At 35.9% G+C, this 22,895-nt stretch overlaps 2 protein-coding genes and 1 long non-coding RNA gene across 5 annotated transcripts in view; 1 reads left to right on the plus strand and 2 right to left on the minus strand.

Moving 5' to 3' along the window:
- Positions 1 to 845: 845 nt before the first annotated feature.
- LOC145977148 (uncharacterized) lies at positions 846 to 3,023 on the minus strand. The gene is made up of 3 exons (XR_014440439.1): positions 1,948 to 3,023; positions 1,509 to 1,587; positions 846 to 1,220 (listed from the first exon to the last, which is right to left on the minus strand). It is a non-coding gene; the product is annotated as an uncharacterized LOC145977148 (long non-coding RNA).
- A 9,057-nt stretch (positions 3,024 to 12,080) lies between these two features.
- LOC145977399 (uncharacterized) overlaps positions 12,081 to 22,895 on the plus strand; it is a 55,922-nt gene continuing 45,107 nt past the window's right edge. The window contains exons 1-2 of the mRNA XM_083109349.1: positions 12,081 to 12,236; positions 16,261 to 16,366. Coding sequence (XP_082965475.1) covers positions 16,289 to 16,366 — 78 coding nt within the window. The 5' untranslated portion in view covers positions 12,081 to 12,236; positions 16,261 to 16,288. The remainder of the gene's footprint in view (positions 12,237 to 16,260; positions 16,367 to 22,895) is intronic.
- The window catches only part of Rrp46 (exosome complex component Rrp46), a 67,495-nt gene continuing 57,213 nt past the window's right edge, over positions 12,614 to 22,895 (minus strand). For 2 of the 3 annotated variants that reach the window (XM_083109345.1, XM_083109348.1), the window contains one exon: positions 14,443 to 14,688. In XM_083109345.1, the coding sequence (XP_082965471.1) occupies positions 14,455 to 14,688 (234 nt within the window). In that variant the 3' untranslated portion in view covers positions 14,443 to 14,454. Of the gene's footprint in view, positions 13,182 to 14,442; positions 14,689 to 22,895 lie in introns of those variants that run through there. The other variant, XM_083109347.1, reaches the window with a different exon arrangement.

Raw genomic sequence — 22,895 nt, forward strand, 5'->3', positions numbered from 1 at the left:
CTAACAACCCTACTTCCTGATTAACAAACTATTCGAGATTTGAGAAGCCTCTCTCTAATATATTTTAATCAATGCCCTAATTACATTCCCTAACCGCGTGCGAGCTTTTCTTCAGGCCAGTTGAACCTACCTTTTGTTGATCCTGGCCATTATCTCGCTCGATCTCTAATCAGAGATCGAAAAAGGAGATAAACACTCCTTCTTTTGCCGGCTGATTACCGGCAAATGAGCGTAAATATTTCACGCTCATCGTAACAATTGTAAAATCGAACGATCGTTCGTTATATATTTGAATATAACTTTATTTTAACTAAAATAAAGCCAAATTACTACAAATTTTTATATATTATATTAGACTGCTAACACGACCATATCTCATATGGTAAAATGTAAAACAAGGGCAATCGTTTATAACTGGGTAGAATTTATGCCGGGTATCACAAAATTTAACATAACTTCAGCTGTTAGCAGTCTAGTATAATATATAGAGAATTCTTATAATATAAAAGTCTCTGTGCAGATTATCAATCAAAATTGATTGATATTATAATAATATATATAATTAGTAAATATTTATAGTAATATATAATTTATAATAAAATATAAAATTAAAGTGTGTATAACATTTATCATATTACAATTTATTTAATTAATTAATCATTTGGCTTTATATTAAGTTAAAGTAAAGTTTAAAAATAATATCTACAAACAAATTTTACGATGGATGAGCTACGATGAATAAGAAATTAGAAGATAAGTACTCATTATAAGAATAAAGTAGCATCAGAAATTAATAAAATTGATAAAATTATTAATGTGTGTTCTTTATTTAATAAATTAGATAAAATTGTGATACATTTTCAACCAATAAATTGCCAGTGTGGTCGATTTAAATTACTTTCATTTAGATAAAATCTTTACAAAAATAATCTTTTCTTGATCTTCTTTTTTTAATTAATATTTAAATACATTTTTGCAATAAATGCAAAGCATTTCGAAAGAATTTATGAAAAGTTATTTAATTCAATCTATCCTAGCTCATCCATTTTAAAGCAACGGATTTACCTACAATCTACAATCTACAATCTACAATCTACATCTACATCTACATCTACATCTACAATCTCTACGAATCCGTTACCTTAAAGTTAAATAAAGTTTTTGTTCACTCACCGGCACTGATGCGCAACAGCGGAGTTGTTGTTATCGAAGCTCGTTGTCTGTAACATACGAATATAAAATTCATTTATAAGAATGCTCAAAATCGATATTTCAAAAAATTATTATTATGCGGAATTTCATATTCGGTGTAAAATAATAAGCAGTTATAAACATGTATGGAAAAATTTTATAAATTTTGAAACTATTTTTTAAATATACATATATAGAAACTTTTATATAATTTTTATAAAAATCTTTCTAATTTTTATTTAATTCATTTAAATAATAAAACCGTATTATTGTGTGTACGATTTTTAACAATAGATATACAAATAATAAATATTCACCATCAGGTTGTTCCGCCGGTGCAGGATGCCTCTCCTAGGCCTGCTCCTCCTCTCAGATCATCAAGGTTGTTGCATCGATCTATAACATACAAAAGAAGATTCCAATGTAGCAGCGTTCAAAATAATTAATATTTCAAAAATTATTGTATACATTGAATTTTATATTCGATGCATATAATAATAGCAGATTAATAAAATAATTCTATAAATTTTAAAAAACATTACTAATAATTCTTTTATAACTTTATAAAAGCTTACACCTTTACAAGATTATAGTTTTAATTTAAAAATCTTTTTCTTTAATTCTCTCTTATTTAAATATAAATAAAAAAATATAAATAAAAACATCAAATTAATTGTTGCGATTAATTGTTTAATTTAAATTATAATAAATATATTTAATATTTAATATATAATTACAAATAAATAAATTGCTTACCAGAAGGTTGCTCTGCCGGAGCCCGATGCCTCTCCTAGGCCTCCTCCTCCTCTCAGTCTTAGACGCGCGATACTTAATGGCACTCCCGCACTCACGAGCGATATTTTTATATCGCTATTTTCGTTATTTTACGCGCGATACTGAACGGCACTCCCGCACTATTTCGGTACGATTAAAAATTTGGTCGCGCGATGTATATATTTAATATATATATACTTTCAACGACACTCCCGGTTTCGGTACGAGCGAAAATCCCATTTCATTTATGAAAATCAACTTCGAGCCAACAGATCGGGAATGCAACGATACAACGAGCAAAGATTAGGCCCGAACCGGAAAGAAGACGAAACGATTGACGGAATAGAGGAAAATAAAGTTCACCAGCTCTTTTTCGCGCATAATTATCCTATCTCGTATCGAACCTGGACCCGCTAAGCACGATTTCAGGTGCTTCGCCCGGAACACGAAGTTTCCCGCGATTGCAGGACATGGCTACACCAGGCTGGTAGACGGCAAAAGAAGAGGATACCCACATTTTTTAAATGCTAACATTCAGCAATTTAGAAAATGGGGAGGCAACCCCTTTTACCGAGCGAAAATCGTGCCTAGGGGAATCCACTCGACTCCTCGACAGGGTTAACACACGCAGTGCGTGTGGCTGTAGACGAGCAAAGAGAAGGGACCCATTGACGACCATTTCGAGCAATCGATCGAGTTCTAACTAATTCGGGCCGAATCACTTGACGAAGCACGAAGCAAGAGTGTACGTTGCATAGCAACGTGTGCAAACTCGAAACATCCCAGTTAGTTGGCATCGGAAGAAGAGACTCGTGACAATAAATGAAATTGGGATTTTATATGAAAAAGTTCAAAAGTTCCGCGAAAACGCGACGACGCGAGAATACTAGAACGCGAAAACGCGGTAACGAAGCGCTTGCCATCCGCGGCACGTTGACAGCACCGACGACGCGAAAGGGTACTTAGCTTCCTATTCAGACACCTTAAGATTTATCATAAATAGAAAAATTTAAAATAAATCTCAAGGCACCATCCAAGTACTAAGCCCTCCCACCGCGACAAGGTGTACCCCATGGGAGGGTTATATTATATATAATTTTATATATAATATAATACATAATTTGAAATTTATTTTGTAATATAGTACATAAATTTAAATTCGCAAATATAAACGATAAATATATATATATATATATATATATATGTGTGTGTGTGCACAAAATATTAAATTAGAGAAGTATTTTATTTTAAATTATTGATTAATTGTATTATACGATTGACTTACTATCAAAAAAATTCGGAGGAATCGTGTATCTGTTTTGAAAATAATATAAATATGATAAATAATTTATATAAATTACTTACCGCATATATATATGCTTTACGTTGCCCAATGCTTTTCCAGATCTCCTTTTTTCTCTCTTATACATCCGTCGCTGTTTCCTAATGGCACATTTACACTTATCCGCGAATATATTTATTACACATGAATATTCGAATACATGGGACACTTTGCATGACACTCCCGATCACGAAATAATCACGTAAAATTGGCACTTTATTATATTGTGAAAGGGTGACACAACATTTGCACAAGATAAAAATCATGCGCCACTCGCTATAATGATGCTTATTATTATTGTTGATATACGTATAGTACACGTATATAAAATACAAATCATAGGATCAAAAAATTAAAATAATAAAAGTCATGATACAGCTGTTGTTTAATTAATAATTAATATATACTTGTACTTTTAAAAAAATTAAGAAGAATCGAACGAAATATATTTTACTTTAGCAAGCATTGTTAGAGAAATGATTATCATTTGATAAATATCGATAACCAAAATGTAACGAAATTTATGTACCTATCTCTTTTATTTCGATTTTTATTTGTAATAACGAATAATTTTGTTTTAATAAAAATTTATCGCCAAAATAGTTCCGTATTTATCAAAAGTTTAATAATCATTAATTAGAATAATTATAATGAATTGTGTATTAATCACGATTACGTTTAGAAAAAGAATTCGATGATATAGAAAGCGTTTCTCACCACTACTTTATTCCTCGAATGTCGCCGTATGAATGATAATAAGGCCGCGTGAGATGTAAACATTAGCGCGCTACTGTTTACGTTGTCAAGGCCGAGCATGATATTAATAATTCGTAGTCGAAATATTTTACGTGCTATGATTGTATTTTATATCGATTGTATATTTTATATCGATTATATATCGATTATATATGAAAGTTAATTACTCATTAATCATATTATTATATTAAATAATTATTTGATAATGATCGCGATCGCGTTTAGGGAAGGAATTTAACAAAACGTCTCGCGCTATTAAATTTTTGTTCGAGTGTCGTCTTGCGAATGATAATAGAATCGAGAGCCGAGATACAGTAGCGCGTTATTGTTTACGTCGCTAAGGATGAACACACTGTATTATTAATAATTCGTAGTCGCGAAATATTTTACGTGCTATGATTGTATTTTATATCGATTGTATATTTTATATCGATTATATATTCATAAAAATTAATTACTCGTTAATCATATTATTATATTAAATAATTATTCGACAATGATCGCGTTTAGAAAATGAATTTAACAAAACGTCTCGCGCTATTATATTTTTGTTCGAGAGTCGTCGTGCGAATGATAATAGAATCGAGAGCCGGGATACAGTAGCGCGTTATTGTTTACGTCGCCAAGGTTGAACACACTGTATTATTAATAATTCGTAGTCGCGAAATATTTTACGTGCTATGATTGTATTTTATATCGATTGTATATTTTATATCGATTATATATTCATAAAAATTAATTACTCGTTAATCATATTATTATATTAAATAATTATTCGATAATGATCGCGATCGCGTTTAGGAAAGGAATTTAACAAAACGTCTCGCGCTATTATATTTCTGTTCGAGAGACGTCGTGCGAATGATAATAGAATCGAGAGCCGGGATACAGTAGCGCGTTATTGTTTACGTCGCTAAGGTTGAACACACTGTATTATTAATAATTCGTAGTCGCGAAATATTTTACGTGCTATGATTGTATTTTATATCGATTGTATATATTATATCGATTATATATTCATAAAAATTAATTACTCGTTAATCATATTATTATATTAAATAATTATTCGACAATGATCGCGTTTAGAAAATGAATTTAACAAAACGTCTCGCGCTATTATATTTCTGTTCGAGAGTCGTCGTGCGAATGATAATAGAATCGAGAGCCGGGATACAGTAGCGCGTTATTGTTTACGTCGCCAAGGTTGAACACACTGTATTATTAATAATTCGTAGTCGCGAAATATTTTACGTGCTATGATTGTATTTTATATCGATTGTATATTTTATATCGATTATATATTCATAAAAATTAATTACTCGTTAATCATATTATTATATTAAATAATTATTCGATAATGATCGCGATCACGTTTAGGAAAGGAATTTAACGAAACGTCGCGCGCTATTATATTTCTGTTCGAGAGTCGTCGTGCGAATGATAATAGAATCGAGAGCCGGGATACAGTAGCGCGTTATTGTTTACGTCGCTAAGGTTGAACACACTGTATTATTAATAATTCGTACTCGCGAAATATTTTACGTGCTATGATTGTATTTTATATCGATTGTATATATTATATCGATTATATATTCATAAAAATTAATTACTCGTTAATCATATTATTATATTAAATAATTATTCGATAATGATCGCGATCACGTTTAGGAAAGGAATTTAACGAAACGTCTCGCGCTATTATATTTCTGTTCGAGAGTCGTCGTGCGAATGATAATAGAATCGAGAGCCGGGATACAGTAGCGCGTTATTGTTTACGTCGCCAAGGTTGAACACACTGTATTATTAATAATTCGTAGTCGCGAAATATTTTACGTGCTATGATTGTATTTTATATCGATTGTATATTTTATATCGATTATATATTCATAAAAATTAATTACTCGTTAATCATATTATTATATGAAATAATTATTCGATAATGATCGCGATCGCGTTTAGGAAAGGAATTTAACGAAACGTCTCGCGCTATTATATTTCTGTTCGAGAGTCGTCGTGCGAATGATAATAGAATCGAGAGCCGGGATACAGTAGCGCGTTATTGTTTACGTCGCTAAGGTTGAACACACTGTATTATTAATAATTCGTAGTCGCGAAATATTTTACGTGCTATGATTGTATTTTATATCGATTGTATATATTATATCGATTATATATTCATAAAAATTAATTACTCGTTAATCATATTATTATATTAAATAATTATTCGACAATGATCGCGTTTAGAAAATGAATTTAACAAAACGTCTCGCGCTATTATATTTCTGTTCGAGAGTCGTCGTGCGAATGATAATAGAATCGAGAGCCGGGATACAGTAACGCGTTATTGTTTACGTCGCCAAGGTTGAACACACTGTATTATTAATAATTCGTAGTCGCGAAATATTTTACGTGCTATGATTGTATTTTATATCGATTGTATATTTTATATCGATTATATATTCATAAAAATTAATTACTCGTTAATCATATTATTATATTAAATAATTATTCGATAATGATCGCGATCGCGTTTAGGAAAGGAATTTAACAAAACGTCTCGCGCTATTATATTTCTGTTCGAGAGTCGTCGTGCGAATGATAATAGAATCGAGAGCCGGGATACAGTAGCGCGTTATTGTTTACGTCGCCAAGGTTGAACACACTGTATTATTAATAATTCGTAGTCGCGAAATATTTTACGTGCTATGATTGTATTTTATATCGATTGTATATTTTATATCGATTATATATTCATAAAAATTAATTACTCGTTAATCATATTATTATATTAAATAATTATTCGATAATGATCGCGATCGCGTTTAGGAAAGGAATTTAACAAAACGTCTCGCGCTATTACATTTCTGTTCGAGAGTCGTCGTGCGAATGATAATAGAATCGAGAGCCGGGATACAGTAGCGCGTTATTGTTTACGTCGCTAAGGTTGAACACACTGTATTATTAATAATTCGTAGTCGCGAAATATTTTACGTGCTATGATTGTATTTTATATCGATTGTATATATTATATCGATTATATATTCATAAAAATTAATTACTCGTTAATCATATTATTATATTAAATAATTATTCGACAATGATCGCGTTTAGAAAATGAATTTAACAAAACGTCTCGCGCTATTATATTTCTGTTCGAGAGTCGTCGTGCGAATGATAATAGAATCGAGAGCCGGGATACAGTAGCGCGTTATTGTTTACGTCGCCAAGGTTGAACACACTGTATTATTAATAATTCGTAGTCGCGAAATATTTTACGTGCTATGATTGTATTTTATATCGATTGTATATTTTATATCGATTATATATTCATAAAAATTAATTACTCGTTAATCATATTATTATATTAAATAATTATTCGACAATGATCGCGTTTAGAAAATGAATTTAACAAAACGTCTCGCGCTATTATATTTCTGTTCGAGAGTCGTCGTGCGAATGATAATAGAATCGAGAGCCGGGATACAGTAGCGCGTTATTGTTTACGTCGCCAAGGTTGAACACACTGTATTATTAATAATTCGTAGTCGCGAAATATTTTACGTGCTATGATTGTATTTTATATCGATTGTATATTTTATATCGATTATATATTCATAAAAATTAATTACTCGTTAATCATATTATTATATTAAATAATTATTCGATAATGATCGCGATCGCGTTTAGGAAAGGAATTTAACACAACGTCTCGCGCTATTATATTTCTGTTCGAGAGTCGTCGTGCGAATGATAATAGAATCGAGAGCCGGGATACAGTAGCGCGTTATTGTTTACGTCGCCAAGGTTGAACACACTGTATTATTAATAATTCGTAGTCGCGAAATATTTTACGTGCTATGATTGTATTTTATATCGATTGTATATTTTATATCGATTATATATTCATATAAATTAATTACTCGTTAATCATATTATTATATTAAATAATTATTCGATAATGATCGCGATCGCGTTTAGGAAAGGAATTTAACAAAACGTCTCGCGCTATTATATTTCTGTTCGAGAGTCGTCGTGCGAATGATAATAGAATCGAGAGCCGGGATACAGTAGCGCGTTATTGTTTACGTCGCCAAGGTTGAACACACTGTATTATTAATAATTCGTAGTCGCGAAATATTTTACGTGCTATGATTGTATTTTATATCGATTGTATATTTTATATCGATTATATATTCATAAAAATTAATTACTCGTTAATCATATTATTATATTAAATAATTATTCGATAATGATCGCGATCGCGTTTAGGAAAGGAATTTAACGAAACGTCTCGCGCTATTATATTTCTGTTCGAGAGTCGTCGTGCGAATGATAATAGAATCGAGAGCCGGGATACAGTAGCGCGTTATTGTTTACGTCGCTAAGGTTGAACACACTGTATTATTAATAATTCGTACTCGCGAAATATTTTACGTGCTATGATTGTATTTTATATCGATTGTATATATTATATCGATTATATATTCATAAAAATTAATTACTCGTTAATCATATTATTATATTAAATAATTATTCGATAATGATCGCGATCACGTTTAGGAAAGGAATTTAACGAAACGTCTCGCGCTATTATATTTCTGTTCGAGAGTCGTCGTGCGAATGATAATAGAATCGAGAGCCGGGATACAGTAGCGCGTTATTGTTTACGTCGCCAAGGTTGAACACACTGTATTATTAATAATTCGTAGTCGCGAAATATTTTACGTGCTATGATTGTATTTTATATCGATTGTATATTTTATATCGATTATATATTCATAAAAATTAATTACTCGTTAATCATATTATTATATTAAATAATTATTCGATAATGATCGCGATCGCGTTTAGGAAAGGAATTTAACAAAACGTCTCGCGCTATTATATTTCTGTTCGAGAGTCGTCGTGCGAATGATAATAGAATCGAGAGCCGGGATACAGTAGCGCGTTATTGTTTACGTCGCCAAGGTTGAACACACTGTATTATTAATAATTCGTACTCGCGAAATATTTTACGTGCTATGATTGTATTTTATATCGATTGTATATATTATATCGATTATATATTCATAAAAATTAATTACTCGTTAATCATATTATTATATTAAATAATTATTCGACAATGATCGCGTTTAGAAAATGAATTTAACAAAACGTCTCGCGCTATTATATTTCTGTTCGAGAGTCGTCGTGCGAACGATAATAGAATCGAGAGCCGGGATACAGTAGCGCGTTATTGTTTACGTCGCCAAGGTTGAACACACTGTATTATTAATAATTCGTAGTCGCGAAATATTTTACGTGCTATGATTGTATTTTATATCGATTGTATATTTTATATCGATTATATATTCATAAAAATTAATTACTCGTTAATCATATTATTATATTAAATAATTATTCGATAATGATCGCGATCGCGTTTAGGAAAGGAATTTAACAAAACGTCTCGCGCTATTATATTTCTGTTCGAGAGTCGTCGTGCGAATGATAATAGAATCGAGAGCCGGGATACAGTAGCGCGTTATTGTTTACGTCGCCAAGGTTGAACACACTGTATTATTAATAATTCGTAGTCGCGAAATATTTTACGTGCTATGATTGTATTTTATATCGATTGTATATTTTATATCGATTATATATTCATAAAAATTAATTACTCGTTAATCATATTATTATATTAAATAATTATTCGACAATGATCGCGTTTAGAAAATGAATTTAACAAAACGTCTCGCGCTATTATATTTTTGTTCGAGAGTCGTCGTGCGAATGATAATAGAATCGAGAGCCGGGATACAGTAGCGCGTTATTGTTTACGTCGCCAAGGTTGAACACACTGTCTTATTAATAATTCGTAGGGTCGAAATATTTTATGTGCTATGATTGTATTTTATATTGTATATTATATTGTATTTAATATCGATTATATTATTAATATAAATTAATTATTCATTAATCACACATTATATAAATTTAATGAAGTTTCGGTACCTGAATGTACTCCTTTTCTGTTGTTCATTCTTTCAGGGCAATGATAAAATACTCACTCGCGAAAACGCTATTTAATTATGTTCGGACATGTACTAATCAACAGAATATGACAATCGCACGATGCTTTGAATGGCACTCTCGACAAATGTGAGACTGATACTTTATTCTATTATAACTTTATTGTAGTAAAAGAATATAAGTTGCACGGGATACTTGGTTAGTGAGAAAAAATATTAATTATTTATAACAATATCTCGTAATAATCATTTATAATAACCGTAAGAAATGATGGAAAGAATGCGATACATGCGAAGCGACTTTTGCCGCATCCCCTCCGAATCGTATCGTGGGAATGACAATAAAAACGTTCCCGTATAAACATTACAAAGAACGAAGGCCAAACCGTGTGTGAAGGCCGAACAGTTAATTTATTCGTTATCGACGAATATTTAATATAAAATAAAGAGTACAGACAAGTGCCCATAAGCTTGTTGCCCAAAATTTTCTCAACTAGAGATTGGACTTTATTCTTGGCTTAAAGTTTATGGTACTTCGGAGAAAATAGTTGAGAAAATAAGTATTTTTTTAAAAGGATAAAAATTAAAATTAAACGATAATTTAGTCCATCTAGAGACTCGCATATCCGTAATCTATGTGTCATAAACTTTATTTTAAAAATAAGCTGTCTCGAGTTGGCAAAATTTGGCATAACAATTGTTATGTTAAATATTATGTTAAATATTCTATTCTTTAAATTTCTCGAATTATTAATAAACGATATTGATCACGACATTTCAATACTTATAAATTATTTGATTCCACGATTCACATTTCATTTGTGCGGATCGTTTTCATTCGAAAATGTTCGATAAACTTGATTTAAATCGATGATAAATTTAAAGCGCGAGATATAATCGAATTCAAGTGTCGTTAAAAAAATTACCAGCTATAAAGATCGCACAAGGAGAAAATAATTTATAATTCCTATTATTTATCTCTTAAAATCTTATTGAAATATATATTTTTATGTAAAATCACACAAAATACTTCGTTCTTTGCATTTTATTCGAGTCGAAGTAACCGTAAGGAATCGAAAAATAATGGGACATACGGAGCGACTCTGTTTCCCCCACTCGAGTCTCATCGCGTGGACGACAACAAAGGCAACCGTGTAAACATTGCCCTACGTCACAAAGAATGAAGGCCAAACCACGTAATAGTAATTCGTTGTCGACGAAATATTTCATAAAATAAATAACGCAAAATAAATTTTGCTAAATATTCTATTTCTTGAAAAATTCTCAAATTAATTATTAATAAACATTATTAATGTATCGCGATATTTCATTACTTGTGAACTATTTGATTTCGCGCTTCATATTTTATCTGCGGGAATCATTTTCAATCTGAAAATGTTTGAGAAACTGTATTTAAATCAACGACAAATTAAAAATATAAAATATAATAGAATTCAAGTGTCGTTATAGAAACAATTATTGGCTATCACAAAGGAAAATCGCAAGAAAAAGTTTATTTATAATTTTTATCATGTATCTTTTAAAATTTAACTGAAAAAATATATATCCTTGTATAAAATCATGTATCCATATAAAATACTCCGTTCTTTGCAATGTATAGTAGTTATAATAACCGTAAAGAAAAATCGATCGAAAAATAATACGACACATATGGTTCGCGTCGTTGTCCCCCCACTCATTCCAATCTCCGAGCTCATCGCGGGAATAACAATACAGTACTTATTCATATATTATCGGTACAAAGACGTTTCTGTTATCATTTGCGCGATGAGCTCGGAATGGAAAGGTAGCGGCGTATGTTGTCGCATTATCTTTCGATTATTTCTTATTAAGAATGATTATCAAGTGATTAAAATTAGTAAGCATGTCGAAACAATTTATCAAATCAAATATTTCGCGCACAACTTATATTCACTTGCTATAATAAATCGCATAATAGAATAAAGTGTCAATTGCGTACAATTAATATCGGGAGTACTGTTCAAAGTGTGATAATCATATTAGTTGATTAGTACGCACTCGGTAATTAAATAGTGTTTTCGCGAGTGAGTGTTTTATCAGTGCCATGTGAGGAAGCAGCAAAGGATGGAAAAAGACCCAGACACCGGGGAAATCATCAGGCAATAGCGGATTGTGAAAAAGTGAGTAATTTATAATTTATTTAATCTATATAGTATTTGTGAAATTTAATACATTTATTTACTTGTAAAAATTCAAAAAATTTATTCATTTTTTTCAATAATTATCGATATACATTTGAATTTACAATGATAACACAGACATATATAGCAGTAAAATATTTTATATTATTTATCTTTATTTGAATTATTTGTTACATATCTTAAATCATTTTATTTAATTCTATAGATATTACTATATGAAAACAAAATTAAAGTAATTCAAATAGTAATAAAAAAATTATAAAAATATATCTTATACAGTCATATTTTATCTTGAAATGAAATAATTAATTCACAATAATTTTCTCTTAATCATATACATATTAGTATCAAGAAGATTAAATGTCAATATCTGCGAAATTATTTTGAACGTAAATAATTGAAAAAAATGAATCTAGAAAAAAGCTCGATAATATATTGACGTGATCTCTCGTCTTCCACCCACATTATCCACGTAGCCATGATCCCTCCGTGATCGGAGCAGATAATTAAGAGACGGTTGATTAATGAGTAATTAACGGTTAACACTGTAAAAAGGAGATATCTACGAGAAGTAACTCGCCGCGATTGGACGCTTGGTGATTGAACTCCGATTATCCCAGCGAGTTTTCTCGCGGCGATATCTCTAGAATTTACTGCAATCTCTTTGATCAAGATGCATCTCTTGCGTGCCGGTTCTTTCCTCTTCGTCGCTTCGTCACCGCCTGGCCGCATTGTTAATTGTTTGATCGACAAGATAACAGTCGCGTCCTACATGCGCCGCGTATCCTTAACTCTTCCACGCTCTCTTTCGACATGAATCTTCTTCCATTTCCTTCTCTCGTTGGAGTGTACAAATCTACCTTTGCGACTCTCGATCTTATGTATTCTACTGACGGTGAATTAGCGATTCTTTCTGCAATTTTTCTGTGAGCATGTAAAATAAATGGAAAGCGAAAAAATACACTCACGGCACTTCAAAAAGTTTACGTAAATTAATAATTGAATCAGAATTAAATATAATTAATTTTTGCTTGTTTCACTTAAAGCATATTAAAATGAAATGTAAATTAGCATATAACGTGAAAAATACAGTATGTATCCGTTAATTTTAAACTCATTAATAGCCGAAGAAAACAAGAATTCATTATCATAAACAATTTTGAAGGACATAAATCACGATTTGTACAACCGATCCGCTCATTTAGAGGCAGATAGCGAGAGATTAACTTGCAAGACGTGGAGAAGAGAAAGATCGATTGCTCGCGTTAATTGGCAGCAAGTTCGTGTTAATTCGACTCGCGATGTCAACGAGAGATCGATACTCTGGAGTAAGTAGGCTCTGGCGGGTTAATTAAGTACGCAAAACGCATATGCCTAGAGGCAAGACTCTCATTAAGATATTCACCGGTCCGTTTCTTATCTAAGAAGTGACAGCGCTCAATCAAAGAATCAAGATCACCGCTGGCAACCGTGTTGTCAATCACGACAGACACGACGAATCTCTTCTCGTGTCTTCACTTGCGACAAGAATACTCTTTCTGTCTTTATCTCCCTCTTCCTTCTATCTCCTCCATTCCACGAACTGTCTTCTTTGAGACCATGAACTGAAGATTACGTACATTTGTATCTTTATCCATCTAATCGCGATGAAGAATGAAAATATATCTTCCTTTCTTTTTCCCAGAGAGATTTTTTTTGTCGAACGATTCTGCCTTGATAGCTGGATTAGGTAGACCACTAAGTCAACTTGTTTTCGTAAAAGAACATTGTGGAGAATTTCAAGAATATTTGCGAGACCCATCGATGCAGCAGACGCGCGCGAGATAAAAAAACGCAATGATTTTTATAACAATAACTTATCCGCCGTGTACTTGTCGCGTTTTTCATTTACAAGCCGATTTATATGCATCCGAGTTTCCGCTAATTCGAAATTGCTCGATAAACCAACTCGGAACGTGGCCGCGCTCTTTAGGAACTTCGGTGCTAGCGCGCCCCGCGCGTCTAGTCGTTAATTAGACGAAATTTAATTTCGGTCTGAGAGAAGTACACCGCCGTCCCGAAGCCGGACGAAGGACGCGGAATTAGCAGAGTCGAAGTAAGAGCGGGTGGCTTGTTAAACAAATTTAATATTCCGACCCGCGCAACCCTCCCATCCAAAACCCACCCCAAGAAAACTTGCCGAGAACTTGTTACCGCGTTAGCCCGGAAGGCACATCAAATTCGTCTGTTCCGGGACGACCTCGCCGCGTGTTCCAGCCGAGTCTCGCCCAACTCTCGCGACGGATTCCTGGCGCGCCATCTTGTTTCTATAACCCTGTAGGCTGCATTTACCTTCTCGCCTCTGTAGGAAACTGCGTCGAGCGCAAGACGGTGCCGCTTTCGAGCAGCTCAAAGTAGCTCCAAGGCACCGGCTGGGCCCACCAAGAGGAGTCTGCGGGAGAGTCGAAGGATGGTTAGAAACCGGGGGGAGGAGGAGGGTTATTCTAGCCGGAGCTCGGATGCAGGGGTAGTAGTAGATATAAGTAGGTAGGTTAGACGGGTAAGCTGAAGAGCAGACTTAGGAAGTAGCGTCGTCGAGACGCCGTAACTTCTGCCACCCTTGTGCCAACCTGACGCCCGCGCGGCCTCCCTCAGGATATGCATGTAAGTTTCCCCCGCGGCGACACGTACCTTGTTCCATTCCCTCCAACGACGCTAGCTTTATACTGATCTTGTCCTATCCTATCATATCCTCAACCCGCAACGGTATACAACCATCTCTATATAGTATATATGTATATAGCAATGCGCTATGTATGTAGTACATGTTGGTCATATTTTCGATCTTTGCTACTTTGCATTCTCGAAAATATCAAAAAGGTTGAGCAATACAAAGAAATTCCGAGCAGGTACAAAAATATATATGTATTGTATATTTATAAAAATGAGTAGAAATCTTTGCAAAAAATCTTATCAAGTTAATAAGCTTGAAACATCGAAAATAAAAAATTACAATAATTGTATTAAATTATCTTTGGAGTTGCAAAATTACAATAATTAAATTATCTTGGGAATTATAAATTATATTTAAATATTTACTCAATCATAATTAAATTTTAATTATTAATATTTGCTATTTGCGAAATGATTCGGCATAAAAGTTTAATTAAGTACAAGTGCATTATATATATATATATATATATATATATATATATATATATATATATATACATATAAGTAAAAAGACTCCAATGCATCATCGTGATACAGATCGGCCGATAAGATTCCTGCAGAAATCGCGGAACGAGCCACGTTTCATCTAACCCCAGTGAGACCGTATCGTCATGCGATCCAATTCGTAAATAAAGTTGGCAAGGAGCAAACTGCAATCGTGCACGCCCACATAACTTCCATAATGGCGCAACGATTCCGTTGGCATGGCCCACCCGTCGGACGAAGGTATCGCGGGGGTAGCATAATGATTGCGTGCCCGGGAGCAATGAGAAGTGGTTCGAGAGCGATAGCGATTGTAGGTGCGAGCGAGAGAGAGAGAACAAAGGGAGACGAGTGGGCGCTAGGTGGATGGCTGGGTGTTGACGCGGGGGCGGCGCGGGGTGGTACCGACACCAACTCGACCACCTGCACCCCAGGTAATCGTGGCAACCTGTAAGGTCGTTCGTATCACGCTTACGACTTACCCCCGGTATCTTCGTTGCGATATCAACCGCGCTATCCATAAGATATACTGCGGACTTCCTATCTTGTTTCTGTTCATTAACGTTTTCTTTAAATGCTGAGATTGCCTTGAGTTTTTGTTAAAGACATTAGAAATAATTTTAAAAAATATTAGAAATAAATATATATGTAAATAAAAACAAGGCAATTTATTACATTAATTCTTTTATAACAGAACTTAAAAATCTCAAAACAAATCCGACAAATCTTATTACATATCAATCTCTTTGCTGCCATAAAAATTTCGATCTAAAATCATCATTAAACGAGCATAAATTTATGCTTGCAGGATACGTGAAACTAATGACGTTCTCACTATGCAATGGGACGGCTATCCTGCTCAACCATTTCCGCGACAACCGCTCTCGAGGTCAATGAATTTCGTAAGCACTCAGGTACATCTAGTAGAAGCGCACTTAACTATGCCAGACTGCTGGCTACGCTTAGCAATATATATAAGAGGTCGGACTAGGTCTGACTATGCGAGGCACGCGAGGGGGCTGCTTGTAAATTCTCTCCGAAATGAGAGTGTCACCACGCTCACCCGCCACCCCTTTCCATCGTTCCTTCTCCTTCCGTTCCTAACTCTCCTTGTCTTCTCTCTATATGCAAGCACCGCGCGCTTTCCCTCCCTTTCCTCCGTGACCCACCGTAGCTCGATCTTCAGTTCCAGAGTCCTCCCCGTATATACCGCATGAATTCTCAATGAGTTTTCGCCTATATTTCTCTTTCTCTCCCTCTCTCTCTCTCTCTCTTTTTCATTCTCTCTCTATCTGCATCCTTTCTTTAGCTTTTATTTTTTGTCCTCTCTTGCTTTCCATTCACGCTCCCTTAATAAAAATAATTTTTTTCAAGCTTAGAAGTAGAGATACTAATCAATCTATCAATGCTAAACGCAACATGTGCAATATGCAATGCGGATAACGTAATCGCGCTTGAATTATTCGAAGGAAATACTGGGGATGTTCGATAGATCTAGATCTTCGATTTCGAGACGAGCTTAGAGGTTCATAGACGCGTCGGATCCTCCCCCGCTTGTAATTTCAACACATTCTCGCGCGATTCCGTATTCCCGTCGAGGAATCGGTCGTCCGTGAGACGGAGCAAACAAGTTCTCCAAAGCTATTTCCCTAACTTTCTCTCTCTCTCTCTCTCTCTCTTTCTTTCTTATGCTCTCGGAGGAGTCATGGATCACTGCATGGTGGCAAACGTGATGGTGCGCGGTATGGCAAACGTTCGTATGATCTCTCGGTCTCGTAAGGGATGGTGGCTCGCTCGGGTATGCTCGGTATATCCTGCTTGGCGCGTCCTTCGCTCCGCTTTCAACGGCGAGCGAAGAACGACGAGAGTGCGGCGCGCTGCCACGCATAATTGTGTATCAACACGCAATGTGTGCGGCCAACTTGATAACGTGATGAATGTTGACATATTCCCTAATGCCGATATTACATACGACCCGTCGCCCCGGTCTCCGCGTGCTATCGCCCCACCTCCCCCTTTTATCATCACGCCTTGTTGTCCCTTCGCGATGATGTACGACGATACCAGGTCTCCTCTGTGCGTCGGGGATGGCGAAGACGCCCGACGCTATGTTGTTTATGGCTCTACCTGAACAGGATGCGCTCGATAACGATATATATCTCTCTAGAGTTCTAATATAATTTTAATAATTTAAATTTTTTTGCTAAATTTTAAATATATGTATATAACTTAGATAGAAATATGAATGATTAAAATTACATTAAAACTTTGGATTGCTCTCTCTTACAGATTAGCTTGAACTAATTTAACTTTTACTTGCAGTCAGATATTTATGTAAGATAAATTTTTATCAATGAATTGTAAATTAAAATTTGCTACTTTTTCATTATTAGACATTTTTCTTAAAATTGTTGGAACTCTTTTTTTCTCTTCATTCTATAAAATGGGAAATCTATTCAACGATTCGCTTACCTCATTCATCCGAATCGTCAGACTGATTTTGTCGTAGATTCCCACAATAAATCTTTACAAATAAGCTAAACAATTTGGCGTAATATCGGAAGAGCACGTAGCAGTATCGCCATAGGGGTTCCGGAGCGTATACGCATACGTGATAGGTCGAGGGGTTGAATCGAAAAGTGGTGGTTCGGTTTTTCTTTTCGAGGGTGCTCGAGAGATCGGAAAAAAGCCCCGACGACGCTGCCGTAGTCTAGGGCGGGATGGCGTTACCCTCGTAAACCAGAAGGGAGACAGAATCGGAACGGAACGTCGCGACCAAAGACGATGTGCGAGTGAAAGAGACGAGCGAATTCTACGAAAAGTGGAAGAAGGAGAGGAAGAGGGAAACGGGGAATAGGGAGAGAGACGAGGACATTTTCCCTCCGTTGGGTTTTAGCGGGAGAGCCAAAACGTGGCGCGGCATGCGGGCCACGTTTCTCTTATTTATCGTTTCCCGATGCTTATGTTTTACTAGGCCGTGCCATGCCGTGCTGTACCGCGGTACACGATAACGCCGGCAAGGGGTGGAATCACTGAGGGAACCAATAACGTGATGTATTATACATAATGCATGGTCCATCCTCTTCGCCCGGTTGCTACCTTGCTACCTGCGTGTACGTGCACGAGTCTACGTCTCGTCGAACGCTCGAGAAAAAAGAATAGAGAGAAGGTTGTGGTCTCTCGAACGGTGAAGGATGAGAGATGCTCGATAATGGATCGTCGCGAGAAACAAATTAGATTTTGCATCAAGTAAGACGCTTGCAGACACTGTCTACAAAATCAGTTTACATTTTGGGAGACTAATATGTCGGATGATTCAAAGCGATTAAATCGTCACTAGTAATCGAAAAGTGATGTTGTTACGTGCGTTACGGTATGATTTTTTATATTTTTTTGGACAAGTTTGATCGAAATTTTAGTATCATCAACGTCAGCCAAAAAATTTTAACCATGTTCGTTGCGTTTTTCTAAAAATTCTAGTTTATTGACGAAAAATCGCTTCTAAATCCTTTAATTAAGGAAGACAAGCAGTCAGATTTGCACGAATTTGTAATGTAACGCAAAACAAATTGCAAGGGACAAAGGAGAGGATCAAGATTGGTTCAAAATAAACAGAGGTATTGGATATAAAATTAAATTTCCCTTGTTTGGAAAATTAATTTTATATCCAATACCTCTGTTTATTTTGAACCAATCTTATTAATTGAGAATAACTATTTATTTTGTCTACGACTTTGCTTTGCTTCAGTAATGATATTATCAACTCTGTCCTATTTAATTAATCGCGAGGAATTTTTCAATTTTATCTTAGCGCTTAATTTTTTTTTTATAAAATCTTTAGTTTTACAGACTGACCAAGTAATATTTAAAAAATTATTATAATATGCAAGTATAACCTTTTCTTGGCTAAATCTGAGAAAATATCGATAACCATCGCGAGTCGAAAGTTGCTTATTGTGTCCATGAAAACAGACAGAGTCGCAACGGAAACTACATTGTGGCGGGGTAAGCATGCGAAATGGCTTTGCATTCGAAATACTTTAATATAGGAGGGCACATAACTCAAACCGTTCTCTAAATCATGGTTGCTTCGAGGCAGTGGATGTTTCAATTTCCTTGAGGCGCAGTGTGATGGTCCGCATACGGGTTCGCAAGAGAGAGAAAAAGAGAGAAAAAGAAAGAAAGAGAAAGAAGAAAAAAAGACGAGACACATAGATAGATAGAAGAGAAAGAGTCACAGGCGGAATTAATTTCGATACGTTTGCCCGGAGGACGACATCGAAAGGAAAATACTGAAAACTGTGTGTCGCTGCCCTTTCAATTTCGTCAATAACAGGTTCGGGAAACGACGCCACGTTCAAATCTAATATTTAAAAAGCGACGCGGATCAGGGAAAATTGTTCGTGTGAGCAATAAAAGTCAACGAGAAACGAGCGTGCGCGTCGTTTCGCACCGGATGTAGCTGGATATCGGTGAGTGTATCAATAATTGATATCGGTAATCGACCGGTTGACGTATCACCAGCGTAGCCTGAATACACGAGCGGCAGGCACATTTCATATTTAGATAAAAAATACGAATGAGTAGTAATTTAAGAGGTCGTTGAAGAAGCAGGCGACTCAGCGTGGGGTGCGACATTGATTATAAAATCGAAGTGTTAATAGAAAAGAGGGTAGAAGAGAGAGATTCTCAGTAAAATCAGCCATCCTATCGCGATAATTCATGTTAAGAAAAATATACAATACTTGTATCATGATTTTCGTGCATTTTCGACAAATGAATATTTTCCACACAACAAACGAAAAATATATCGCATTTAAATAAATTACTTTTCATCAGAGAAAAATCTAGAAATAATTGGACATTACTTCCGAGTGTTTACCTCGGAGCACGCTTTAAATAAGCGATTCTCGTTAATTAATCACTTTGTTAACGATCCAGCAATTACCACGCTCGCCTAATTGAAGCTTACATTTGCGTTTATGGAACATATCGCATCGAGCAAACGCGGAGGCGCTGTCGTTACCGGTGAGGTAGACAAGTTTCATTTGCGTTATTTATTCGAAGCGAGGCGGCGCACGAGAGCTCGGTCGGTGCGTAATTATAGTGGGCGATGGGACGGAAGGGGCCAGGGGATGAGGATGGTGATGGAGGGGTGGTAGTCGAAAGGGCGAGGCCGGGAGTAACAGAAACAAAAAGAGTTCACCGACAGAAACGAGAAAGAGTCCGGCCTTCCATTAGCGCACCCTTGATTACTTTTTCTCATCTCAGCATCTAAATAAATAAAATATCGGGACCTCGCACCTCGGTCGGCCGTCGTAGCGACGTCGCGACGCTTAGATAAGACATAATGGCAAATGGAAGAAAGAGGCTTTATTTAATTATAACAAGACCTCTCTAGCTAGTTGTAGAAAAGGGTGATATTCTGGCTTATCAATGTCAAAATTGTCGTTTTTCATCGAGATTGTCCATCGCGAGCGAAAGATTTCTCTCTCGTTTCTTTAAAACATTAGTTTTGTCTCTTCATGTACTTTATATATTAATTACATATGCATGTTTTTTATTCCGAATACGTTAGATAGCAACTCGTATAACTCGTATTACTTTCGCAATTTTGTAGCCATATCACGGACGCTCGGATGGTCAAAGTGAGCTCTTATATTCTCGAAGATCGGAAGCGATACGTTACAATCGAGCGGCGTAATAAATACGTCGTAATCGCTCCTGAAATTCGCGCGAAAATTTACGGTACCGAAATAGGTTCCGTGCAGGGGACGATCGAGAGTGGCATTAGTTGCGCGGTTAATTAGGTCGAAATTGGCCGAGCGGCCGTCGTTGCGCAATTTTTCGCCGCCATTTTTCGCACGTAACCGATGAATCACCAGAGGTTCCCGGTGACCATCGCGGTAATAACCGGCCGCGATTTCGCGTCGATCGGTATGCAAAGTGGCGCGAGCCCCCGGCCCCGTAAATCATAGCCGCGGCTACGCGATTTAGCATTCTTTCCCATTGCCCATTCGCCACACCGCCTACGCCATCACCTCGCCCTGCCGGCAACCCCCATTATCACGCCTTGCAAAAATAAGGCGGCGAGAGTCCTACCCTCCGCCCGGTTTTAACGAGGCCCTGGCGATCAGTGTAGACTCTTAAACACCCCGATTAGCTGGCTGTCACGAGCAGCCCACCCTCGGCCCCACCTCATTCTTTTCTTTAATTCGTTTTTTTTATCGAGCCAGAGGTAATTAGGGTGGCATCCCTGCAGTCAGCGGCTCCCTCACCGTCTCTCCCTTTCCCTCCCTTCCCTGCCCTTTCGAATTTCCCCTGTCCCTTCTCACAACCGTAGCACGTCCCCGCCGGCCGACCCCGCGGCGGGTTCCGCGTTTTAATGAGATTTAGGACGCTGTTGCTAGCTAAATTTTCATAAGGTCCTGCGGGATTGCCGCGACTCTTTCTTTTCTCGAATCCTCTGACTTTGCTTCTTTTATAGTCTCTTTTATTCGTTCGCGGTTTCTCATTTCACGTGACACATTCCGTAATATATCCCAGATAATTTTAGACCTATCACAAAAAAAAAAATAAATACATCAAAAGAAACTAATCCTTTTACATATAGATAATTCTCATGAATATGAAACTATTCGATATACATTTTACGCCCAAGAATATTAAATATTATTGTGCTTTCCTAAGCTCGGCCAAATAATTAGCTCGCAGCGAAGAGAATCTTTGTTCAGCGACGCCCGAGATCTTAGCATCTAAGCGTCCCACGCGCGGTCGAGATGGCGGTTAAGGAGAGGTCCTAATGTACGGAAAGAGCTTTTCGCCGTAGCGGCTGCGGAGAGCCGAGCTGTGTAGCCGAAATGGATGAAGGAGAGGCGAAAGGCAGATTAGGTGCGGCGTTAGCGTTAGCAAGAAGCGCGTCCAGGGGAATTCGTCTCGCGGCTTAACAACCGGAGACTTAAGGCAACCACGACGACTATAGGAGTCTCTCTTATTCGCACATGTACATACCTCGGAGAAACTCGTGACCGTATTGTTCACGGATACAGATACGTTTCCTCCGTCTCTTTCGCGTCTTTGCCGAAATCTAGACTCTTTACTTCGCTCGATCGCATCGGCGATGTGTCACGCCGGATTAAGGAACGACATAGCTTTTGCACTGCTTCGAGAAATACAATGTTTTACACACACCTAGAAATATTATAATACATCTCCGTGCAGTAAAAGTATATGGCTTTTGATGGAATAGTCTTTCAGGATATATTAAAGAAACGAGAGATCGATGTATCATACATACAGATAAATTAATAATTGCATTATGATTAATATATTACTGCGATTTTAATATAAACATGTTTCAGAGAATATCTATTTTATAGAACTCATATCTGAGAATTTTTCTGTTAAATATATATATGTATATATACTTGCTGAGGGAGAAAA

The sequence above is a fragment of the Camponotus vicinus genome, unplaced genomic scaffold (genome assembly GCF_025532165.1).
Source record: "Camponotus vicinus isolate PSW18456_S1 unplaced genomic scaffold, iyCamVici1.0 SCAF_9, whole genome shotgun sequence".
Lineage (NCBI taxonomy): Eukaryota > Metazoa > Arthropoda > Insecta > Hymenoptera > Formicidae > Camponotus > Camponotus vicinus.